Consider the following 24756-nt stretch of genomic DNA (forward strand, 5'->3'; position numbering starts at 1 on the left):
TGGTTCCGGGTCTCCTTTCCTTTGTTTCCTCTCCCATCAGAGTATTTCAGTCCAAGGGTGCAAGTACTTTTTTTTAATATGGAACGCTTCACGAATTTGGGTGTCCTTGTGCAGGGCCCAAGCTAATCTCTGTATCTTTACAGTTTTAGTATATGTACTGCCGAAGTGAACATGGTAAAGGTAGTTTTGAGGTAGGGCCCAGTTTGTTCAGCCGGGCTTCCATGTTGAATCCTGGTGTGGCCCTTGGAGGGTGCTATGTTGCCTCTCAGGCCAGTGTTTAGGATCATCTCAGTGCTTAGTCCATGGTCAGGTTCACCGAGGTTGGGTAGAAGCATCCATAGTGTCTTCCCAGAAACAGAATGGGTTCCCTACAATTATTATTTACCATCGCTTCCCAATGTGAGCTTGCTTTTCCCCATTTACCCACCATACCACCACCAAACCCTCGGAAATATGGTCTTAGGTGACCCTGTGAAAAGGTTGTTTGACCCCCAAAGGGCTGAGAACCTCTGTGTTAGATGTTGTCGAGTCAGTTGTACTTCGTAGTTACTTTACATACAGCAAATTGAAGTGCTCTTGGTCCTGTTTGCTCTCATGAAGATTTTAATCTCAAAACCCCTATGGAACAGTCCTGCTGTGTTCTCCACTATGAGCTGGAGTCTGCCGGAAGGCTGTGGGTTTGGCTTTATAGTGATTCAGAGCATGGACGCGGAGGTCGTCCACCATCTTGCAAACTCTGACGTAAGCCTCCTAATGTAACCTTGGCAGCCTATGGAATAGTAAAACCTATACCTTTAGAGTTTTGAGGATTAAGAGATAATTGCACGTGGTTGGATATTGTACATACTGGATAAGTGTTATCTATTATCACACACACACACACACACACACACACACACACACACACACACACACACCCCATAATCCCAACAACCTCCCCTTGGCAAAAAAAAAAAAGGCTGCAGTAGAACTGTAAATATTGACCGATTCCCTTTGGACGCTGCATCCCCGCTACGCCAGGCAGCGGAGGGAGGAAGCCCTAGCTCGAGCTAGCTAATAAACTCTTAAAAAAAAGAAAAGAACTGTAAATATCAGATTAATGATTTGGGTAAGTGACAAATTAGATTTTAGATCCAATTCTCCAAAAACGCTCTATCTACAATTAGGGAGATGTGGGTTAAAATCAAAGGTGTTAAATCTAATGATTTAATTCTGCAGAGACTAGCTATGGGTTCTTAGCTTATTACTTCTCTTTAAATGAATCAAGAGGTTTACAGAGTTTGAGAAATAATCCTCTACTCCTAGGCACGGGAATGGAGTTGTTGTGTTTAGGGCTAATTAAGGGAAGTTTTCCCTGTTTTGTTTATTTTCTCTTTGTGTGTATGTGATTTAGGTGAAAGTTTGCAGGTTGGTTTTCAATTAGTAGTCCAATCAGGTTGATTGCAGTCCCTGCGATGTAGCACTTTCCCCACGTCCTTCGTGTGTTACCGTTTCTCCTGTCCTCTTTTGTTTTCTAACTCCGTTGCACTGAGCTATAATTAACAACATGCAGCTCAGTCGTCCGGTCATGTTAAGAAGGGCTATGCAGTCATCACCGCACCCCACTGTCCCCATCGCATCTCATGTGCCTTATCTCTTTGTGACAGGACACTTGAGATAGCTTAGCAAAAGAGACATGGAGGAGCCGTAGAACAGTGAGAATGAATTCAGGAAGACCCGAGACCATGGAGAACTTGCCTGCTCTCTACACGATTTTCCAAGGCCAGGTATGTTCTCTTGTGTTTTGTATCTGTTAATGTTCAACACAGATGAGGGGGGGGAAACGGCTGGGCTTGGAGCTTCTGACCATGTGGTAATATCCGGGGCGTTACAGGGTAGAAAGGGCGAGTACAGGCAGAGCAGGCGATCATGTGGACCTCCACTAGACACTAACCTTGAACTGGCACTTGACATCTTCGTTCACTACTGCATAGCATCTCAAGTTTAGGTTTTAGATCGAGTTCTTGATTTTTCTCAGGAAACATGTATCTCTTCTAGACTTTTTCTCTTTCATCAACTGAAATTCTTAATTCTGTGCCCAAGCCGGAAATGTAGAAATCATCCTGTACGATAGGAGGAATCCTCTTGTTTTCGCCTCTTAATTTTCCTTTCCTCTTTGGTCTGTCAGCAAGCCCCACCATTTTTACCTTCTAACTCTATCTGGGTCTGTACATGAGGAGAACTAAAAAGGCCGGCTCCAAAGTCCTGTCGCTCGGGCCGGTGCGTTACTCTGACTCCTAGTGACCCTGTGGACAGCAGGGCGAACCACTCTTGGGATGCTGGCGATCACGGAAGGCGTAGCGGCCACTGCCTCAGATGGACCGAAGCCTGTGGCCTTACAAGGAAAGTGCCAGTGCTCTGACCAATCAGAAGCATCCCCTGAACTTGCCCCAAGGGTGGCCGTGGCTATATATTTACTCCTGAACTCGTTTGCCTATGGGGTCTGTTCTCTGCCCTTCCTTTAGAGAACAGGCCCTCTTTGGGCTTCCCGAAGCCTGCTGTCGCGTTTGTCCCTAGTAAATGTCTGCAAGCTGAGGCACATAGTAGAGTGTGTTCTCCTGCGACATTGCTCCGGCGAGCCTGCTCTCGATTTCCAGTCTGAGAGGCTGAAGGTCCTCGGGACCAGGTCCTACTGTACAGGTGAGGTGAGAGCCAATATTTGGGACTCCTCCAGAAGATATTCGGTCAGGTGAGTGAGTTTGTCTCTTTCTCCGAATGAGCTTATGACAGCGATCTGAAGATTGAGGAAACTCCGCCTCGCTGTTCTGGGCTCCCTATTGTGCAGGGAGTTTCTGGGGCTCGCAAATACAGCACAGTGTGGCTTCTGAGAAGCATCAATGCCTTCAGTGTAGTAAGAATGATCCTCTAGCTGGGAGCAGAATACCCTGAGAAAAGGCAAGATTGAATCTCCCCAGAGGCCTTCACAGCCTGACTCCGTCATTGAACAGGTTCTTGAGGTGGGAATGCTTATAGAAGGGGTGTCTCCTTCTAACACCCCCACTTTTGGCAATAAAGAACCCCTATAAACGGTAAATGGTGCCTCGTCCAAGATGTGCGGGCCACCAATGAAATAGTTCTCTCTTTACTTCCAATAGTCCCGAATCCCAATACTCTGATGCCTTGAGTTCCAGCTGCAGCATGTTAGTTTACCGACCTTGTCACATTCACCAGGCTCTCCCAGTCTATGGACGGGCAGTTTCTCCTGCCCCTTCTGGGGATCCGACCAGAAGCAGGAGGCCTTGTCAGAGAGGGAATGAGTCAGCAGTTTCGCCCTGGGTAGGACCTGAGTGTGTTCTCCTCTCCCCCTACAACTTTTAAGTTAGTCAAAGACAAGTCTTGGACCTACTTTTCTCAGATTTAGAGGATTGACACTCCTTCCCCTGACTCAACCTCACCGAACTGGGAGTGCAAACCTGTGCAGAAGAAACCTGCACTGTCAACTCTGGGCCAAGAAAGTCAATGAGTCCATCTTGGATTCCCACATTAGGGCTGAGGGTTATATTAAGCTAGTTTCTTTTGTTTGTTTTCTTGTTTACATGTGTTTTATCTACAGGTAAGGGAGTTCATTTGGTTGTTATTCTTGCAGTTTCACAATTATAATGAAGGAACATTTCCATGTGTCCTTAAGTTCCTGGGGAAGTAACACATAGCCCCTGATTTTGTGTTGCTTGTGCTTTTGGGAGTGTGTGGCTCCAGCAGTCACACCCAGTTTTTTTGGTGGGGCTCACTGGTGCCGGGAGCCAATGTAACGGAATACATCAGTCCATAAATATGTTTTTAGACTTCTCCTTAATCTCACCAGTCTCCCTCCACCGGAGAAGTGGCTCTGCTGGTCTCACTCCCACCTGCCTCCCCCACAGGTGCTGAAGATTTCTATTGGGGTATGGAGGAAGACTGATAGTCAATATGACGGTTTCCCAGTGTGTGAAGCTGGCACAGAGGCTGTATCTGACCTCTGCTTCCCTGTTGCCTTGAGGCATAGGCCAGACATCACCCCTTACCTTTTCTTAACCGTTCTGATGCCCCCCATGACACTCCTGTCCTACACTAGCTGCAAGTCAGCATAGGACACAGCCTGCAGCCAAATCTCTCTGCCTCAGCCTCTCAGCCATCTGGTCCCTAAGCTTCTGCTTCCATGAGCCAGGACGGTTGCCCACTGCTCTGCCTCACTGTCTCAGTCTTGGCACTGCCGGCCTCTCATCTCAACTTGGCTCGCTCCTCTGCTTTGTTGCACGGTCTCAGCGCTGTATAGTCGTTAGTGCCTCCCATCTCTGCCTCCGCCACTCAAGACAGAAATCATGAACATGTTCTTCCACTAGTCCCGGGGCTTCTCTCTCCTTCAGAGATGGCTATTGATGTGTGACCATACCCTAAGGAAACGCAGGGCGTGACGTGTTCACACTCGCTATCAAGGTTGGGATCTAATCCCACCTTTATCCTGTTCATTAGCGTAGTAGGAAAACAAAAGCCCCTCCCTGCCATCAAGTTAATGCTGACTCATAACACCTTGTAGTTCTCACGGTAGCGGTGCCCCTGTGCTTCTTGAGCCTGCAACTGTCTCAGAGTTTAGACACTCCTGTCTCTGTCCCGCAGAGTGGCTTGTGCTTTGAGATCGCTGACCTTATGGTTAGCAGCCCACTGTGGCACCAGGAAGAGCAAGGGTTAGTACACAGCACACAGCAAAGAAAAAAAAGTACATAGCAAATAACCACTTTCAAAATGGGATTCAAGCCACAAGCATAGACCAGAATTTGTAATACATCACATAAGGAATTATGGCTAGAAGGGCCATATCTCACACAGTCATTTATTAATATCTTTGTTATTATATTGTTTATATATATGTGTGTCTCTCTTCCACTAGATTATGAATTACTGGTGAGCAGGGGCCATGGTTGTCTTGTCTCTCGGTAACTATTTAAAGTTCATTATAAAATAGATTGGGCATATATGTTTTTTAAGTTGCTTTTACCTCATAGTATCAGACATGGTTTCTTGCACATACTAGGTGCTTAGTAAATGTGTGAATAAAGTTGAATCGTAAGTTTTTTCTGACCAGTGTCTTTGAAGAAAGTGGTGAGATAGCCCATATCCAAGGAGTTCTCTGAATAAACTTCGCAGGAATAGGGCCCAGAAGCCGATGTTCAGTAGTGCATTGTCTTCGGAGCGGCCTCTTGTTGCTGGAGTCCGTTATGCCTGCTAGAGGTACAGGCACAGCAAGTGGAAGTTGGGATTTGATCAAGCCCTGCCATAGCCCCCCCCCATAATAATAATAATAATAATAATAATTACGGAGGGCAGGCTGGGAAGGTAGAATAGCACTAGGCTAGAAAAACTGAAAACTTCTGTACCTCTTTCTCCGTAGCTTTCTAACTCGGGCAAGTAAAGTAATGTGTCTGAGCCTTAAAGTGCTCCCTTGTATTATGGGGATAAATGGTTTTAGGGCTAATGCAGCCTCTAATCTGGAAATGACAAGTACATTTTACCCAAGTCCTGAGTTCAGTGGAGATAATTACTGAATGTTTTCCCCTAAGCCACTTGACTAATTATTTTTGGGACACCAGGCTGACAGTGTGATCATGTACGGCAGGTGCCATCCTGTGAATTTTAATTCTGAGTGGGCCCTAGGAACACCTGGTGCAGGAAGCAGGCAAGCATGGCTCTTCCTAACGGAACAGTTGAGTGCATTCATTCTGGAGCATGTTAACCTTTCCTTTTGGGAGACACCACATTAAGGTCTGTTAAAGTATTTCCTCTACAGTCTGTAACGTGACACTAGAGCTCAGGATTGCGGAGTGAGATTGTCTTAATTTATAGCAGCTAGTGAGTTGAGCTCCAGCCTCCAGATGCTGCTGTTAAGTTTGTTAGATCTTGATGCCTTTTTCATAGTGTTGTTAGATAACATAAAACATCTCACCCTCTCTGGAACCCTGCAGCAAACACCAGTTCGCATACTTTGGCACAAAAAGGAAGGGACTTTATTTTCTCATAATTAAAAATAGAAGTTCTTACCCTCTTTATCCATGTGACCCTGTTTTACAGAGAACAAATGACCTTGTGAATTTGGGTAAGCATTTCAGGTTCTTCATTTACATAACGATGGACTAGCTAATCTCTAGAGCAGGCGTTCTCAAACTATGGCCCATGGGCCACATACGGCCCACCGAGGACATTTATCTGGCCAGTTGGGTGTTTTTGCCCCGTTTGTTTTTTTACTTCAAAGTAAGATATGTGCAGTATGCATAGTAATTTTTTTTTAACTATAGTCCGGCCCTCCCAACGGGTCTGAGGGACAATGAACTGGCCCCCTGTTTAAAAAGTTTGAGGACCCCTGGATTATACTATATCTTTGGGACCGTCTGGCTCCTACTCTGGCATAAAGATATTGACAAAGCAAGTGTAAAACAGCAGTTGAGAACTTTTTGGTTCTTGGCCCATTCTTACTGGTGAATGATCCTGGACATGTAGTTCAAATGCGCTGTCCCAATAGTCCCAGCCCAAAGGGGGAGGATGAAACCTCACCCGTTTCCTGAGACTGAAGTGAGTCCTGCTGTCTTCTGAGACACTGCTCTAGGAGACTCCTAGCTTCTGTACCCAACTTGTATCTAATTGTGCTGTTTGTCCACTCACTTTTTTGTGCTTCCATGTCTCAAAGTGTAAATGAATTAAAAGCTATAGTTTGTTGAATGTACATTGGGTGCCAGATCGCTGCCAAGCACTTTCATGTACATCTGTTTGCTTCAGCAGCAAAGTGAGTATCAGTGGGAATGTAGGCCCTTAATGGCAAGTGTGCACAAGATTCCACGGATAGGAAAGAGTAGAGCTGGGATTAGAAGCCCCATCCTTCACGCTGAAGCTTATGTTGTTTATACAACTACTCTGCTCTGCCACATATGCAATGTGGAGACATAACCACATATACCTCCTAAGAAGTTGAAAGGAGCTCTGGTGGGGTAGTGGGTTATGCATTGAGCTACTAACCACAAGGTCAGCGATTCAAACCCACCAGCTGCTCCACAGAGAGAGATGAGTTCGTCGATTCCTGTGAAGATATGAAGTTTCAGAAACTCAAAAGACACAGTTCTACTCAGTTCTATAGGGTCACTGTAAGCAAATAACTACTTTCAAAATGGGATTCTAGCCACAAGCATAGACCAGAATTTGTAATACATCACATAAGGAATTATGGCTAGAAGAGCCATATCAGAGAAAGTTGCCAGGACCAGATAAGATACCAGATGTCACAATGCGATTGGCCACTAGAACTTTCTAGGTCAAGGGAACCCAGGACCCATGAGGAGCTCTAGTGTAGTTAAGATGTCCTGAGTGCAAATCCCAACTCTGCTACTCACTTGGATGAGTTACTTAATGTTTCCACATGTCAGATTTTTCATTTATTAAATGGGAATAATGATCATACCAATTTCTTAAGATGTTATGAGGATGATGGAAATCACTTTGGATGGTGTTCTGCACATACTAAGTATTCTACCCCCCTCCCTCATACTGGGTGTTCTATACATATTACTATGTAGCAATGGAGGAGGGATTGTTTCAGTCAACACCCCTATTGTAGATACAGTGAAACTGAAACCTAAAGGCTGGAAGGCCCAAGATGAAGCAGCTAAATAAAAGCATTGCAAAGAATAACGTGTAAAAAGCTATTGCTGATGGTTTACAAGTAAGAGTAAATTTCGTGATAAAGACACATACGTGATAAAGACACTTTGGTAGGTGCCATCGAGTTGGTTCTGACCCATAGCAGCCCTGTGTGCAGTAGGACGAAACACTGCCCGGTCCTGCCCCATCCTCACAATCGTGCTTCAGCCAGCTTTTGTCACCACTGTGTCGGTCTGCCTCATTGAGAGCCTTCCTCTTTTCGCTGCCCCTCCACTCTACCCAACATGATGTCCTCCTTTCTCTAGGGCGGGGGTCCTCAACTTTTTAAACAGGGGGCCAGTTCACTGTTCCTCAGACTCGTTGGAGGGACAGATTATAGTTAAAAAAAAAACTATGAACAAATTCCTATGCACACTGCACATATCTTATTTTGAAGTAAAAAAAACAAACAGGGCAAAACCACTTGGCAGCCTGGATAAATATCCTTGGCGGGCTGCAGTTTGAGGACCCCAGCTCCAGGGACTGGTCCCTCCTGACAACACGTCCAAAGTAAGACAAAGCCTTGCCATCCTTGCCTCCAAGGAGCACTCTGGCCATGCTTCTTCCAAGACAGGCTTATCTGTCCTTTTAGCAGGTCATCGTTCTTTGCATATCCTTTGCCAGCAAGAGAATTCAAGAGCATCTGCTCTTCCTCTTCTTTATGGCTCACTGTCCAACTTTCCCATGCATATTGGGCAACTGACAATATGACTCAGATGTGGAGCACTTCCACCCTCAAGGCAACATCCTTGCTCTTCAGTACTCTAAAGAGGTCTTGTGAAGCAGAGTCACCTAATGCAACACATCTTGTCATCTCTTGACTGCTGCTTCCATGAGCACTGATTGCGGATCTGAGCAAGACCAGATCCTTGACAACTTCTGCCTTGTCTCCATTGATCATGATGTAACCTACTGGTCCGGTTGTGAGGATTTGGGTCTACTCTGTATTGAACGATAATCCTTACTGCAATCCTCGATCTTCATCAGCAAGGGCTTCAGGTCCTCCTCACTTTCAGCAAGCAAGGTTGTGTCATCTGCTTAATAATAAGCTTCTTCCAATCCCGATGTCACATTCCTGTTCATACAAGTCAGCTTCTCTGATTATTTGGTCAGCACACAGATTGAATAAGTATGGTGAGAGGATGCCACCCTGGCACACACCTTTCCCAATCTTAAACCATGCAGGATTCCCTTGTTCTGTGTGTGCAGCTGCCTGTACAAGGTCCACAGGAGCACGATCCAGTGTTCCGGAATTCCCATTCATCTCAAGGTTTGTTATGATCCACACACTCAAATGCCTTGGTATAGTCAATAGAACACAAGTAGGCACAAAAACCATCATTGTGTAATCACCTGCCCCACATAAACGCTGAAGAAGAATGTGTGCGTAAGTAATTGTGGTGAAGAAGGCTGATGGTGCCCGGCTATTGAGAGATATAGCGTCTGGGGACTTAAAGGCTTGAAAATAAACAAGCGGCCATCTAGCCCAGAAGCAACAAAGCCCACATAGAAGCAGCACACCAACATGTGTGATCAAGAAGGACCGAGGGGACCAGGTTTCAAGCAACAAAGGCGGGGGGAAAATCATATCATCGTGAATGAGAGGAGTGCTTGATGGGCACCCAATGCCCATCTGTAGACAACTGGATATCCCTTGCAGAGGGGTCGTGGGGAGGAGATGAGTCACCCAGGGTTCAGTGTAGCAATAACAAAACTCACAAAACTTCCTGTAGTTCTTAAACGCTTCCTCCCCCCCAACTATCATGATCCCAATTCTACCTTATAAACCTGGTTAGACCAGAGGGTGCACAGTGGTACAGTTGGGATCTGGAAACACAGGGAATCCAGGACAGATGAACCCCACAGGACCAACAGTGAGAGTGGCGATCCCGGGAGGGAAGGAGGCCATAGAAAGGGGGAACCAATCTCGGGGATCTACATATAACCTCCTCTCTGGGGGATGGGCAACAGGAAAGTGGGTGAAGGGAGACGCCAGGCAGTGTAACATAAGATAAAATAATAATTTATAAATTATTAAAGATTCATGAGGGAGGAGCGGGGAGGGATGGGGAGAGGAAAAAGGAAAATGAGCTGATTCTAGGAACCCAAGTGGAAGGCGAATTTTGAGAATGATGAGAGCCACGAATGTATAAGGGTGCTTTACTCAATTGATGTATGTATGGGTTGTGATAAGAGTAGTATGAGCCCTAATAAAATGATTAAAAAAAACAACAAGTAGGCAACTTTCAGGTATTCTCTGCTTTCAACCAAGATCCATCTGACATCAGCAGTGATATCCCTTGTTACGTATCCTCTCTGAATCCAGCCTGAACCTCTGGCAGCTCCCTGTCATTGCACTGCTGCAACTGTTGTTGGGTGATCTTCAGCAACATTTTATTGCCCTGCGATATTAATAATATTATTCTATAATTTGAGCCTCCTGTTGGGCCACCTTTCTTTGGATTGGGTACAATTAGGATCGCTTCCAGTTATTTGGCCAAGTAGCTGCCTTCTAAATGTCCTGGCATAGACCAGTGCTTCCAGTGCTCCGTCAGCTGGCTGAAACATTTCAGTTGGAATCCCATCAGTTCCTGAAGCCTTGTTTTGACTAACGCTTTTAGTGCGGCTTGAACAACTCCCTTCATCACTGGTGGTTCTGCTCTTATGGTGCTCCTGCAGTGGTGCCGTGTGGACTAGTTGGCTGTGGTACGGTGGCCCTGTGTGCTCTCTCCATCTTCTGTGGTGCTCCTGCAGTGGTGCCGTGTGGACTAGTTGGCTGTGGTACGGTGGCCCTGTGTGCTCTCTCCATCTTCTGTGGTGCTCCTGCAGTGGCGCCGTGTGGACTGGTTGGTTGTGGTACGGTGGCCCTGTGTGCTCTCTCCATCTTCTGTGGTGCTCCTGCAGTGGCGCCGTGTGGACTGGTTGGTTGTGGTACAGTGGCCCTGTGTGTTCTCTCCATCTTCTGTGGTGCTCCTGCATCATTCAGTGGTTTGCCTGCAGAATTCTTCAAGATTGCAACTTGAGACTTGGATTTTTTTTCTTGAGTTCTTTCAGTTTAAGGTATGCTGAGCATATTTTTCCTTTTTGGTTTTCAAATCCTCGGTCTTTGTACAGTTCATTTTAATATTTGACTTTGTCTTCTCGAGCTACCCTTTGAAGTTTTCCATTCAGCTGACTTCCTCATTTCTTCCATTTGCTTTAGCTACTCTATGATTATGAGCGAATTTCAGAATCTCCTCTTACATCCATTTTGAGTCTTTCTTTCTTGTGTCTTTAATGATCTTTTGTATTCTTCATGAATGATGTTCTTGATGTCTTTCCACTGCTCATCAGGCCTTCGGTCATTAGTGTTCAGTGCAGCACATCTGTTCTTGGGATGTTCTCAGTATTCGGGTGGGACAGACTAAAAAGGTAGGCTTGAGAATAGAGGGAGAAAGAGAAGTCTTGAGTTCCAGGTGCGGGGGGCCTTGGGGCCTTTCAGTACTAATGTTTATTGGTTACCTGTTACGTGGAACCACTTAATCTGTAAGTCTTCATTAGAAGATTAGCTCTGCCGAAGAGCTAAAACTCAACTTTTCATGTCCATCAACTCTCTGTGTGTTTACTTCTGAATTGTCTTGGTAAAGTCTAGACTCTATTCGAGTCAAATAGAACAGGTTATATAGTCTGGTTTGATGTGAAAGTTAGGAAAAATGAAGTTTCATCCCATTCTATTAAAATTTTCTGTGTTGGGATTTGAAGCCTCAGTCCCAGCTAATCTAAAAGTACAGCATTTTTATTTGATTTTCTTTTGTTTGCTTCCTTTGTTTATTTTCTTTCTTTTGGAATTTTAATAGGAGTGGGATTTGGGAATTCTTAGGTAGCAGCATTCCATTTGACCCCCCCTTTTCTGACCGTTGTTTTTAATGTATACACTCATCCCTGTCCATCGAAATCTCATGAAGAACAGAAGCAATGTCTGACAGAAGATCAGGTTAGGCAGTTTTGTAGCAAACAGATTCAGTCAGTGCCGGGTGGAAATTTAAAGAGACCAGGTTAAGTGCCACGGAAGAGAGGTTCTCGTTTGTGTGACATATCGATTTTTTTCTTTATAGGTTGCTATGGTGACAGACTATGGAGCCTTTATCAAAATCCCAGGCTGTCGGAAACAAGGTGGGAGCCTATAACTTGAAATTCAGACCTCCCCTTCTCTCTGTGTACATTCTTTGCTGTCACCTCCCTGCTTCCTAATTACAGGCTCTCCATTTTTCTGACAGTTTTCCTTTTATTCATAGAGATATGAATACAGACAAGTGGTGACAGGTCCCTAGAGCGAGCCTTAAAGCAGGAAATGACGCTGCTTTTCTTGATGAAAGGCTGCGGTGTGGCTACGTGGGTTCACTTTTGGTGCCGCTCTTCCCTAGACTCCATCTGGGACCCTGGGCAAGCCACTTGACCTCTTGGGACTTAGAGTTTGGGGAAGGGAAAGCCTCTTACTCTTGGAGGTTGACGTTGAGAATTCTCTAATTTATGGCACTTAAGAGCTGATAGATATCTGTTGAGCAATTTTGGAACATTCTTTTCATACTTATATTTTCATTTGTTTGTCAGAAAAATTCTGGTGACTAGAAAAGGCAGGTTCCGCAGGCTAATAATGGACCCAAAGTGACATAGTTAGGTAAGGCACAGCCCTCTCTGCACTAGAATAAACTAAAGATTTTAATATTCAAAACAAAACAAAAACGTAGAAGTACTGGAATAAAATGTGGAAGGAAAGAAGCTTGACTCTATAAAAGCCAAAAGCATAGCAAAAATGATATAAACAAAGTTGGGGAAAGGAATTTTTAGTATGTACAACAAAAGATTAATGTAAAAAAAATTTCTAAAGACTTGCCAGAATTGATAGTGGGACAGGAGGAAAGTCAAGGGAAATAGAGGAAACAGCTGGGAGGCAAAGGGCATTTATAGAAGTCTAGACAAAGACATGTACATATGCAAATATATATTTATATATGAGGTTGGGGAAGTAGATCTATGTGCCTATATTTATAGGTTTAGTATTAAGGTGGCGGAAGGACATTGGGCCTCCACTCAAGCACTCCCTCAATGCAAGAATACTTTCTTCTATTAAATTTGCATTCTATGATGCTCACCCTCCCGACACAACCGCTGAAGACAAAGCTGGTGAATAAGCAAGTGTGGTGAAGGGGGCTAATGGTGCCCGGCTATCAAAAGATGTGGTGTCTGGGGTCTTAAAGACTTGAAGGTAAACAAGTGGCCATCTAGCTCAGAGGCAACAGAGCCCACATGGAAGAATATACCAGCCTGTGTGGTCACGTGCTTCCAAAGGGATCAGTTACCAGGCATGAAACAAAAAATCATATCATTGGATCGCCGAGGACGAATGGGTGCATAAGCAAATGTGGCGAAGAAACTTGATGGTGCCTGGCTATCAAAAGATATAGCGTCTGGGGTCTTGAAGGCTTGAGGGTGGACAGGCGGCCATCTAGCTCAGAGGCAGCAAGTCCCACGTGGAGGAAGCACACCAGCCTGTGCGATCACGGGTTGTCGAGGGTATCAGGTATAGGGCATCATCAGAACAAAAAAAAAACTTACCAGGGTGGATGAAGGGCGGAAGTGCAGAGTGGAGACCCAAAGCCCATTTGTCGGCCACTGGAGATCCCCTTGCAGAGGGGTCTAGGGGAGGAGATGAGTCAGTCAGGGTGTGATATAGCACTGATGAAGAATACAGCTTTCTTTCAGTTCCTAAAAGTTACCTCACCCCTTCCCCCACAACTATCATGATCCGAATTCTACCTTGCAAGTCTGGATAGAGCAGAGGATGTACACTGGTGCAGATAGGAGCTGGAGGCACAGGGAACCCAGGGCGGATGATCCCTTCAGGACCAGTGGTGAGAGTGGCGATACTAGGAGGGTAGTGGGAAGGTGGGTTGGAAAGGGGGAGCCAATTGCAAGGATCTACATGTGACCTCCCTGGGGAACAGACAGTAGAGGAGGGGGTGGAAGGAGACGGCGGAGGGCTTGAGTAGAGAGCAAATGCTTTCAAAATGATGGGGGCAGAGAGTGTGCAGATGTGCTTAACACAGTTGATGTATGTGTGGATTGTGATGGGAGTTGTATGAGCCCCTAATAAAATGTTTTTTAAAAATTAAAAAAAAAGACTGAGGCCACTGAAGAAATAAAAGCAAACAACAGTAAAAAAAGGCTTGCCAGATTAGGTCTCTGGCAGATCCCCTTTAGCCACAGACGAGGGACTCCAGCAGCTTTACTGTCAGACAGAGGTTATTGACAACATGGTTATGGTGGATCAAACCGTGGTGTAATAGATACTTGGTCATTTGACCTCCCTCTTCAACTGATCTGAATTCTTTGTAGGCTCAAATATTTCTCACCCGTTCCATGATAAATTTCTTCTCTGGCTTTTAAAATATTTCTTTCTTTTTATTTTTATCTTTATGTTATTATTATTTTCTTCTTGCTGTTTCATTTTGTTTTTTATTGTTTCTGTTGAGTTTCTCAGTTTGTGAAGCATAGAAGAAGTAGATCAGTGGTTCTCAACCTTCCTAATGCTGCGACCCTTTCATACAGTTCCTCATGTTGTGGTCAATCCCCAACCCCAAAATTATTTTCGTGGCTAGTTCATAACTGTAATTCTGTAACTCTTATGAATTGGGCGACCTCTGTGAAAGGGTCGTTTTATCCCCAAAGGGATCGCGACCCACAGGGTGAGAAGCGCTGGAGTAGATGCATAGAGACAATAACTGGTGCACTGGTTTATGGGGACATGGGGGTGAGGGGATTTAGGGTGCAAACAATGAGTGAGGGAGGGAGGGGGAAGGAGCAGTACAATGGATTGTGACGGCATAACTCATCTTGGAGGCGATTTAACCACAGGAGGGGGAATGTTCTAAAAACTTTTATGTGGGGGTAATTGTACAACTCTTGATATGATTGTATGATTGAACTATTAAATTATATGATATGTAAATTTCTTGCCAATAAAACTGTGGGAAAGAAAAACTGATTGTGGTGATGTATGTACAACTTTTAAAGAGTGATTTAATTATGTAAATATCTGCTATATGACTATGAGGTCAAGAAAACGACTAAAACCTTCAAAGAAGAGACCAGACTGCACCCATTGCGTACCTTGGGTACAGGAAGAAGATTTCCGCTCAGGAGGCACTGAGTTTACATTATGGTGGTGGGACAATTTAGTAAAGGATGTCAATAACGGTAGCAGTTATACATGCAGAGGTTGTTGAGTTGCAGAATGTTTCGTTGTATAAATTTTTGCCACAAATAAAAAATAAAATTACAAGAATAACAGTGAATACACGGAAGAAGAAAAGGTTCTAAAATTGGGTGTGGTAATGATTGTACAATTGTCTTGATAGGTTGAATTACTGAATTGTATGACATGTGGAAGAAGCGCCAATAAAACTCTTAAAAAAAGTAAAGGCTTGCTAGTTTGCAGAAAAAAACATCAATTAGTCAATAAATGTTAAAATATTTGTGTTCACAGTATTGATTTATTGAGCTAAAGTTGGGAGACAAGTACAAATGGCAGTGACAACAATAAGGATCTGTATGGTGACAGACTGATATCTTGCCTACGGTGGTGATTATATAAACTCACACATGGGACAAATTACATAAATCTAAATACATAATCTTGGCCATCCTAAACTCACTGCCATCAAAGTGACCCTAATAAATTGAACTGCCCTGTGGGTGGGTTTCTAAGACTATGAATCTTTATGGAAGCAGAAAGCCTTATCACGCTCCTGCAGAGAAGCTGGTGGGTTTAAACTGCCTACCTTGCCACAGTGACACCATTGTTCCATTAGCCAATCTAGTGGGGAGTGTAATGGTGTCGCACTGTGGTTTTGATTTGCATTTCTCTCATAACTAGTTGTCTTCAGCTTTATCCTGGACTTGCATATGAGCAATTGATGGCGTGTTCCATGATCTGCCCTGAGCCTGGTGTAGCTGTTAACACTGAACTGAACGGATGCAAATGAAAACCAGTCCACAAGAGCCCAAACAGGACCTTGAGTCTATTCCACTTTAATTTTGAGAACATCTCAAGAACAGATCTGCTGCATCGGACACTAATGACAGAAGACTGGAATGAACTGTGGGAACATAGCAAGAACATCCATCATTCATGAAGAAAGCAATATTTCATTTAAAAAAACAGGATCAAAATGGATGTTAGAAGAGACTCTGAAACTTGCTCTTCATCATAGAATGGAATAAATGATGACGTCAAGGAGTTGCATGGCAAACTTTAAAGGTAGCTCAAGAAGACAAAGTCGAATGTTGAAAGGAAATGTGCAAAGACCCAGCACTAGAATCCACAGGGAAGAACGTGCTCAGTACACCTGAAACGGAAAGAACCCGAGACACTCTAAGCCTCAAGTTGCAATCTGCACGTCAGATATTGATGCTGCAGGAGCACCACAGAAGATGGAGAGAGCACACAGGGCCACCGTACCACAACCAACCAGTCCACACGGCACCACTGCAGGAGCACCACAGAAGATGGAGAGAGCACACAGGGCCACCGTACCACAACCAACTAGTCCACACGGCGCCACTGCAGGAGCACCATAAGAGCAGAACCAGTGGTGATGAAGGGAGTTGTTCAAGCCGCACTAAAAGCGTTAGACAAAAACAAGGCTTCAGGAACTGATGGGATTCCAACTGAAATGTTTCAGCCAGCTGATGGAGCACTGGAAGCACTGGTCTATGCCAGGACATTTAGAAGGCAGCTACTTGGCCAAATAACTGGAAGTGATCCTAATTGTACCCAATCCAAAGGGCATTTATAGAGGTCTAAATACAGGCATATACATATGTAAATATATTTATATGTGATGATGGGGAAATAGATCTATGTGCATATATTTATAGGTTTATTATTAAGGTGGCAGATGGACATTGGGCCTCCACTGAAGTACTCCCTCAATGCAAGAACACTTTGTTCTATTAAACTGGCATTCCATGATGCTCACCTTCCTGACATGATTGCTGAAGACAAAGCGGGTGCATAAGCAAATGTGGTCTAGACAGCTGATGGTGCGCGGCTATCAAAAGATAAAGCTTCTGAGGTCTTAAAGGCTTGAAGATAAACAAGTAACCATCTAGCTCAGAAGTAAAGCCCACATGGAAGAAGCACACCAGCCTGTGTGATCACGAGGTGTTGATGGGATCAGGTATTAGACATCAAAGAACAAACAATCATTATGAATGAGGGGGAGTGCAGAGTGGAGACCCAAAGCCCATATGTAGGCAACTGGACATCCCCTTGCAGAAGAGTCGTAGGAGGAGATGTGCCAGTCAGAGTGTAGTATAGCACCAATGAAACATACGCCTTTCCTCTAGTTCTTTAAAGCTTCCTCCCCCCACTATCATGACCCCAATTCTACCTTACAAATCCAGCTAGAGCAGAGGATATACACTGGTAAGAGAGAAGAGCTGGAAGCATAGGGAATCCAGGACAGATAAACCCCTCAGAACCAATAATGAGAGTAGTTATACCAGGAGGGTGAGGGGAAGGGGAAGGTGGGGTAGAAAGGGGAAGCCAATTACAAATATCTACATATAATCTCCTCCCTGGGGAATGACAACAGAAAAGTGGGTTAAAGGGGATGTCGGGCAGTGTAAGGCATGACAAAATAATAATAATTTATGTATTATCGAGGGTTCATGAGGGAGGGGAAAAAAAGCTGATCCCAAGGGCTCAAGTAGAAAGCAAATGTTTTGAGAATGATGATGGCAACAAATGTGCTTGACACAGTGGATGTATGTGTGGATTGTGATAAGATCTTCAATAGCCCCAAATAAAATAATTTTTTTAAAAAAGAAAGGTGGCCAAACATAAGGCTCAAATTATAGATGAATATTAATATCGCAGGACAATAAAATGTTGCTGAAGATCACCCAACAACAGTTGCAGCAGTGCAATGACAGGGAACTGCCAGAGGTTCAGGCCAGATTCAAAAGGATACGTAACAAGGGATATCATTTCTTATGTCAGATGGATCTTGGTTGAAAGCAGAGAACGTCTGAAAGATGCTTACTTGTGTTCTATTGACTATACCACGGCATTTGAGTTTGTGGATCATAACAAACCTTGAGATGAATGGGAATTCCGGAACACTGAATCGTGTTCATGTGGACCTTGTACAGGCAGCTGCACAAACAGAACAAGGGAATCCTGCATGGTTTAAGGGTGGCATCCTCTCACCATACTTATTCAATCTGTGTGCTGACCAAATAATCAGAGAAGCTGACTTGTATGAACAGGAATGTGACATCGGGATTGGAAGAAGCTTATTATTAAGCAGATGACACAACCTTGCTTGCTGAAAGTGAGGAGGACCTGAAGCCCTTGCTGATGAAGATCGAGGATTGCAGTAAGGATTATCGTTCAATACAGAGTAGACCCAAATCCTCACAACCGGACCAGTAGGTTACATCATGATCAATGGAGACAAGGCAGAAGTTGTCAAGGATCTGGTCTTGCTCAGATCCGCAATCAGTGCTCATGGAAGCAGCAGTCAAGAGATGACAAGATGTGTTGCATTAGGTGACTCTGCTTCACAAGACCTCTTTAGAGTACTGAAGAGCAAGGATGTTGCCTTGAGGGTGGAAGTGCTCCACATCTGAGTCATATTGTCAGTTGCCCAATACGCATGGGAAAGTTGGACAGTGAGCCATAAAGAAGAGGAAGAGCAGATGCTCTTGAATTCTCTTGCTGGCAAAGGATATGCAAAGAACGATGACCTGTTAAAAGGACAGATAAGCCTGTCTTGGAAGAAGCATGGCCAGAGTGCTCCTTGGAGGCAAGGATGGCAAGGCTTTGTCTTACTTTGGACATGTCAGGAAGGATCCGTGCATGGAGAAGGACATTGTGGTAGTTACATAATCTGGTGTCAAATTGAGGACTCAGAGTGAAGGGGCGTTGTCTAGCCTATCAATGAGTTCATAGCCAGTGAGGCCTCTGTGGATGTGGCCTTCCGAGGATTCTGGGAACGCCTGTATGCCTCTTTCGAGGCGGGAGACACTCTCTTGGCTCACTCCCTGGGAGACATTGCAGTTTACCAGACACATGGTACTACGCTAGTGCCCTGGTCTGGAGGTGCCACGTGGAAACCCCTGCCAGCACTGAGATGCTTACAATGCCACTGGATCCACAAGACTTCTCACCCAGTGGCCTGTGATCTTCCTGCACTCAGTGTCATTGCGTGTGTTTCATGAGTCTGAAGAGGACTTTATAGATGGGTATTGGACAGATAGCCTATATCAGATTTAAGGACTTGACCTGGCCTGGGCTGGGATGTTTTCTTAATATATAATTACTCTTATGTAAAGCTCTTTCTTGTACACATAGGAGTCTCCCTGACTTGGTTTCTCTAGTCTCCCCAGACTAACACAGACATCGTGTTTGATAAAGTAAAGGGACAGGAGCAGAGGAAGACCTTCAAGGAGATGGCTTGGCACGGTGGTTGCCACAGTGGGTTACAGCATTGGAGTAATTGTGGGAATTATGCAGGACAGGGCAGTGTTTTATTCTTTTGTGGGTAAGGACCGACTGATGGCACTTAACAACATAACTAATAACGTGGAGCATCTTTTCAGGTGTTTGGTGGCTACAGGTACTATGTATTAACCCTGGCTCTTCTAGCACATCGCTCCCATCAAACGACCCTCTCTTGCACCAGTCTGGTGAGAAGGTGTGGAGACTATGCAGTAGCATTCACCTGTGAGTGATTGTGAACAGGATCGCCTGGCATGCCAGCCTGCTTGGATTACAACGAGCCCTCTGAGAGATGGGAAAAGGGTTCGCTTTACGTACAAGAGCCAAGAGTGGAGTGTGTCCTTTGGCCTGCAGATCCCTGCACAGTGAACCTCCTGGAGCCAGCAGACCTCTTGTAACATCAGAGAAGCAGCAACAGCAGACCTCTGAGCCGGACATGAAACTGAGTGTTGGACATTGCAGCCCCCGGAGCAAATGAAGCTGAATGCTTTTGTGCAGGAGGCTCGCACGGAGTGAGGCGCCTCTAGGTACTTCGTAATTGGGAAAGCTTGGCTTGCTGACCCTGGGAAGTGGAGCTGAATGCCTTTGGGCTGAGGCATCCTGGCATGAGGTACCTCTTGGTGCTTAATTCAGGAAGTTGGGTTTGCAGACCCTTGGAGTTGGAGCTGAATGCCTGGGAGTTGAAGTTTCCAGTGGAGTGCTTGGTATGCCCTTTTGGGTGTTTACTAGCAGACCTGAAAGAACTTTGTAACATGTCCCGATAAACAGCTGTATCCTGATCATTTCTCACTTGCATTACGACATCCCCGCATCCTTATTATGTCTGAGTTCTAGGTAGTCTTTGCAATGGACAGTAGGACTTAGAACGGTCAAATGGAGAAGACTGATTAAGAAAACACAGTGATCATTTGATGTTCTCTTTAGTGATATGTCTGTTCAAGTCCTTTGTTCGATTCTGATTAAAATGTTAGTCTGTTTGTTAAGGTTTTTAAGTTTTATGTGTGTTTTGTATTAGATTTTTGTTGGGTGTACTTCTGAAGATAGCCTCCCGGTCAGTCGCGGGTGTTTTGTATTAGATTTTTGTTGGGTGTACTTCTGAAGATAGCCTCCCGGTCAGTCGCGGACTTTTTACTTTTCTTTTTTAGGTAAAGTGTTTTGACGAACAAAAGTTTTTCATTTATGTGAGGTCTTATTTGTTTATTTAGACCTTCCCTGTTTGTGCAAATACTCACTATTTGTTAGTATAGTAGATAATTTGCTTTTAAAAGAGAGGCCGACAGTGTTGCCCCTGCTTTTTCAAAAGCTTCTATTAAGTCTTAAGCCCTTAGTCCACTTGATTTTGTTTCTTTGTGTAGTCCCGCTTATAAATGGAGACCATCAAGTTTCCCAGCATTATTTATTAGTTTTAGTTTTGGAATTCCCATATAAGGTTTTTTGGTCAAGCTTTTAGGGAGCCATTTTGAATTCCGTTCCCAGCACTGTGTGTTGAGATTTTCTTTTTCTTCATCGATGGACCTCACATCCCTGTCAAAAATCCATTGACCTTGGATGTCCAGGTTGTCTGTAGGCTCTTACTTTGAACTCCGTTGTTCTTTGTGTCTGTCGTTAGAAGTACCAGTGCGCTGCATCAAAGTGGGAGCTTCCTGCCTCAGTCTTCTCTCTGAGCAGTGCTTTAGCGTTTGTGGCTTCCTTGCCGTGCCACATGAAGTTGAGGCTTAGTTTTTCTGTGAAGAAAGCTGTTGGAAAACTTATTGGGATTATTTTGAATGTGTTGATTGCTTTGAGTAGTTTTGATGTCTTAACAGTACTAGATCTTCTCCTTTATGAACATGGAACATTTTTCCAGTTATGTAAGTCCTCCTTAATATCTTTCAGCAGTGTTTCACATGTTTCATTGTATAAGTCCGTCATAGTTCCTGTTACATTCATTCCTAGGTGTTATATTCTTTTTGTTTGTTTGTTTGTTTCCGATGAACTTGTCTGTCACTAAAGACGCCCAGTCTGTTGCAATTTGACTCTTCTTTCTCTCTTTTTTTAAGCCACTCAAGTCACTATTTAGTTTTGAGGGATAAGGAATATGGAGGGAGTTTTTGTTTTGTGTTTAAGGGAAATACTACATATTTACCCAGTCCATCTCAAGACATGGAACCAACAATCATACCCTATCAAACCGTCTACCAGTGCTTGTTTACTCCCCTCCGCCTTTCCCTCTCCCTGGTACGGCATCCTTTCACATGCGTTTAGGAATGGAATTATGGAGCCCGGTGGTATGGTGGGTAGCGTTCGGGTGCAGTACGCAAGGTCTGCAGTTGGAAACCACTAGGCGCTCCATGGAGAAAGATGGGGATTTCTACTCGGTAAAAGGCAACAGCCTCAACAGGGCAGTTCTACCCTGCCCTGTGGAGTCACTGTGAGTCAGAATTGACTTGATTGATGGCAGTGAGTTTGGTTCAGAATTTTTTAGAATGGAATTATTACCTCAATTTCCCTTTTAGGTTTGTCCTTGTTGGTGTATATAAGCCCAGCTGATGTGTGTTTGGTTGTCTTGTACCCTGCCACTTGGCTCGATGCTTCTAGAGCTCTAGACGTTTTCTGGTTGCCTCTGGGCTTTTCTATATGCAAGGTCATATTATCTGCAAATAGAGGTAAATTCACTTCTTTTCTAATCTGGATACTGTTGATTTCTTTTCCTTATCTTTTTTGCTCTGACTAGGATTTCTGATACAAATTTGAATAGAAGTGGTACAATGGATACCCTTGTCTTGTTCACAGTTTCCAGGAGAAAAAAAACTCTGTCAATCACCATTAACTGTAATGTCGGCTCTTGGCTTTTTCTGTATGCCCTGAATCATATCGAGAACTTCAGCTCCCTTCTAGTCTAATCTTTTGAGAGTTTTCATCAAGAGAGGGTGTTTGATTCTCTCAAATCTCTTATCTGCATCTATTGAGGTGTTCAAGTGGCTCTTTTGTATTCTTTTTATTTTGCAAAGTGTTTCCACTTAGATAAACTGGGGTAGAGGGGAAATAAACTGGGGGAAAAGTACACAAAATCATGCTTGCATTTCTTACAAGTGAATTAAAAAATTCTTTTATTGGGGATTTGTACAACTCTTATCACAATGCATACATTCATCCATTGTGTCAAGCACATTTGTACATTTGTTGCCATCATCATTCTCAAAACATTTGCTTTCTACTAGAGCCCTTGGTAGCAGTTACTCATTTTTTCCTCCCTTCCCCCTCCCTCCTTCAGGAACCAAAAATCATTTTTATTTTGTCATGTCTTACACTGTCTGATGTCTCTCTTCACCCACTTTTCTGTTGTCCATCCCCCAGGGATGGGGTTATATGTATATCCTTGTAATTGGTTCCCCCTTTTTACCCCACCTTCCCCTTCCCCTGCTGGTATTGCTACTCTCAATTATTGGTCCTGAGGAGCCCTGGATTCCCTGTGCTTCCAGTTCTTATCTGTACCAGTGTACATCTTCTGGTCTAGCTGGATTTGTAAGATAGAATTGGGATCATGATAGTGGGGTGGGGAGGAAGCATTAAAAAACTAGAGGAAAGTTATGTGTTTCATCGGTGCTATACTGCACCCTGAGTGGCTTGTCTCCTCCCCACAACCATTCTTCTGTAAGGGGATGTCCAGTTGCCTACAGATGGGCTTTGGGTCCCCACTCTGCACTCCTCATTCTCAATGATAGGTTTTTCTGTTCTTTGATGCCTGACACCTGATCCCATCGACACCTCTTGATCACACAGGCTGCTGGGCTTCTTCTATGTGGGCTTCGTTGCTTTTGAGCTAGATGGCCGCTTGTTTACCTTCAAGCCTTTAAGACCCCAGATGCTATCTCTTTTGATAGCAGGGCACCATCAGCTTTGTTCACCACATTTGCTTTTGCACCTGCTTTGTCTTACAAGTGAATTTTATAAAGCTCTCAAAATGAAGTTTTTTTGGAAAAGTAATTTTAAACATCTACAAATCTTTGAAAACAGTGAGATTTCATAATATTAGAAAAATTACTGTTAAAAGTACATTTAGCTGCACTTTTGTTCAATATTAGGAACGTCAACTTTTCAAGCTTTAGCCATTCCTAGTAATATTTCTAAACGTCCTTAGCTTGTACCCTGCATTTCTGTAGGGGGTTTTGCCGACTGTATAGAGTTAGATAGATTCTGTACATTTGTACAGTGGACTGTGAGGATGTCGAAAAGAACGATAACTGCATCTCTGAGATACTTTGATGTCAGAAAAAAGTCAGTGGGTGGTTTTTACGTAATTTTGACGCGCTTCTATCCGACTGATAGCATTTGGTTTGGGGTGGGATATAATTAGGGGCTACTCTCTGACTCTTGTCCCCGTGTGGGTGAGAAGACAGTTTCTTGTTAGCGTACTTGCCATGGCTGCCAGTGCCGGAGTATCTATCCCGTGCTTCCTTTGGCGCCTCTGTGACACTTTCAGGATCATGTGGGATTCACGATGGCCTGCCACTTTCCAGCTGTCAGTCTTCAGCTCATTGGTGCCCATACCTTTTCAGGTGATGTCTCTGATTGTACCTGACAGCTTATAAGGGGCTCTGTCTAACAGCTGCGCTGAGCCAGGCCTGGGGTAAAGCTCAGAGAGTCGAATGAGATTGAGTTCTGACTCCAGAGTCTTCTCAAGCTTTATTGGAGAGCTTGGTCAGCTGAGTCCCTTCCCTACAGCATGCCTTCATTTCTCTGCATGTAAAGGTGAGCACTGTTATTAAGTCCTACCTGACTTAAGGCCTAAGTGATGAAACAGATCTGATCAGAGAACTCTTAACACCTTGAATTCAGCAATGTAGTCCCTGATCTGAGTTAGTTTCCCCATCCTATTCTGAGGATTTTGTAACCACTACTGGGTTTACGACCCTGCTTCCTCAGTATGGCAAAGCGAGAGCTCTGTGATCGTGGAAATGCTCCTTACTTGTGCTTTTTAGCACAGCGCTCACTGAATTTGTTGTTTTAACTCAAGTTTAAACTTCAAACAGCTACAGGTGGGTATAGACTATTGTGTATGGAGCAGACTTCTAAGATCAAGTGAAGGTAGGTGAAGAAGTATTGCTCTTGAACAAATAGATCAAAATGTGAAGTTTTTGTTGCCCCACATGTCCTCCAGCCAGCTCTGACTGTATGCTCCTGAAGGCATTATTTCCCTTCTCCCAACCATCCCCCAAAGAATTCTGCACTCTTGCATGCATCCCGTGTCAAAAGGGCAATTTTGGCTTCCTTGAGGGTCTCGAATTGTGTTCCTTTGAAATGTTCTTTGTGTTTGGGGAACAAAAAGAAGTTTGAAATGGCATGATTAGGACTGTGGGATGGGCGGAGGTCAGGTTTCCTAAAGAACCTTTCATTGGACAGCCCTTGCTACCCTCTTAAAAATGAGCAGGGATAAGGAGGGAAAGGGGATTTCAGGAGTAAATGATGAAGGCAGGAGGGGGAGGGAGCACTAGAACTGACTGAATGCACAACTCATTTGAACACATTTA

General features: G+C 44.2%; 1 protein-coding gene and 1 pseudogene across 2 annotated transcripts in view; one reads left to right on the plus strand and one right to left on the minus strand.

Annotated features, from left to right (window-relative positions):
- Positions 1–24756, plus strand: part of ZCCHC17 (zinc finger CCHC-type containing 17) — a 79131-nt gene that overhangs the window by 14756 nt on the left and 39619 nt on the right. Inside the window, exons 2-3 of one of the 2 annotated variants that reach the window (XM_075553323.1) lie at positions 1647–1766; positions 11793–11850. In XM_075553323.1, the coding sequence (XP_075409438.1) occupies positions 1701–1766; positions 11793–11850 (124 nt within the window). In that variant the 5' untranslated portion in view covers positions 1647–1700. Of the gene's footprint in view, positions 1–1646; positions 1767–11792; positions 11851–24756 lie in introns of those variants that run through there. The other variant, XM_075553328.1, reaches the window with a different exon arrangement.
- On the minus strand, positions 73–171 carry LOC142438269 (U6 spliceosomal RNA; annotated as a pseudogene).

Source organism: Tenrec ecaudatus, chromosome 1, assembly GCF_050624435.1.
Source record: "Tenrec ecaudatus isolate mTenEca1 chromosome 1, mTenEca1.hap1, whole genome shotgun sequence".
Taxonomy (NCBI): domain Eukaryota; kingdom Metazoa; phylum Chordata; class Mammalia; order Afrosoricida; family Tenrecidae; genus Tenrec; species Tenrec ecaudatus.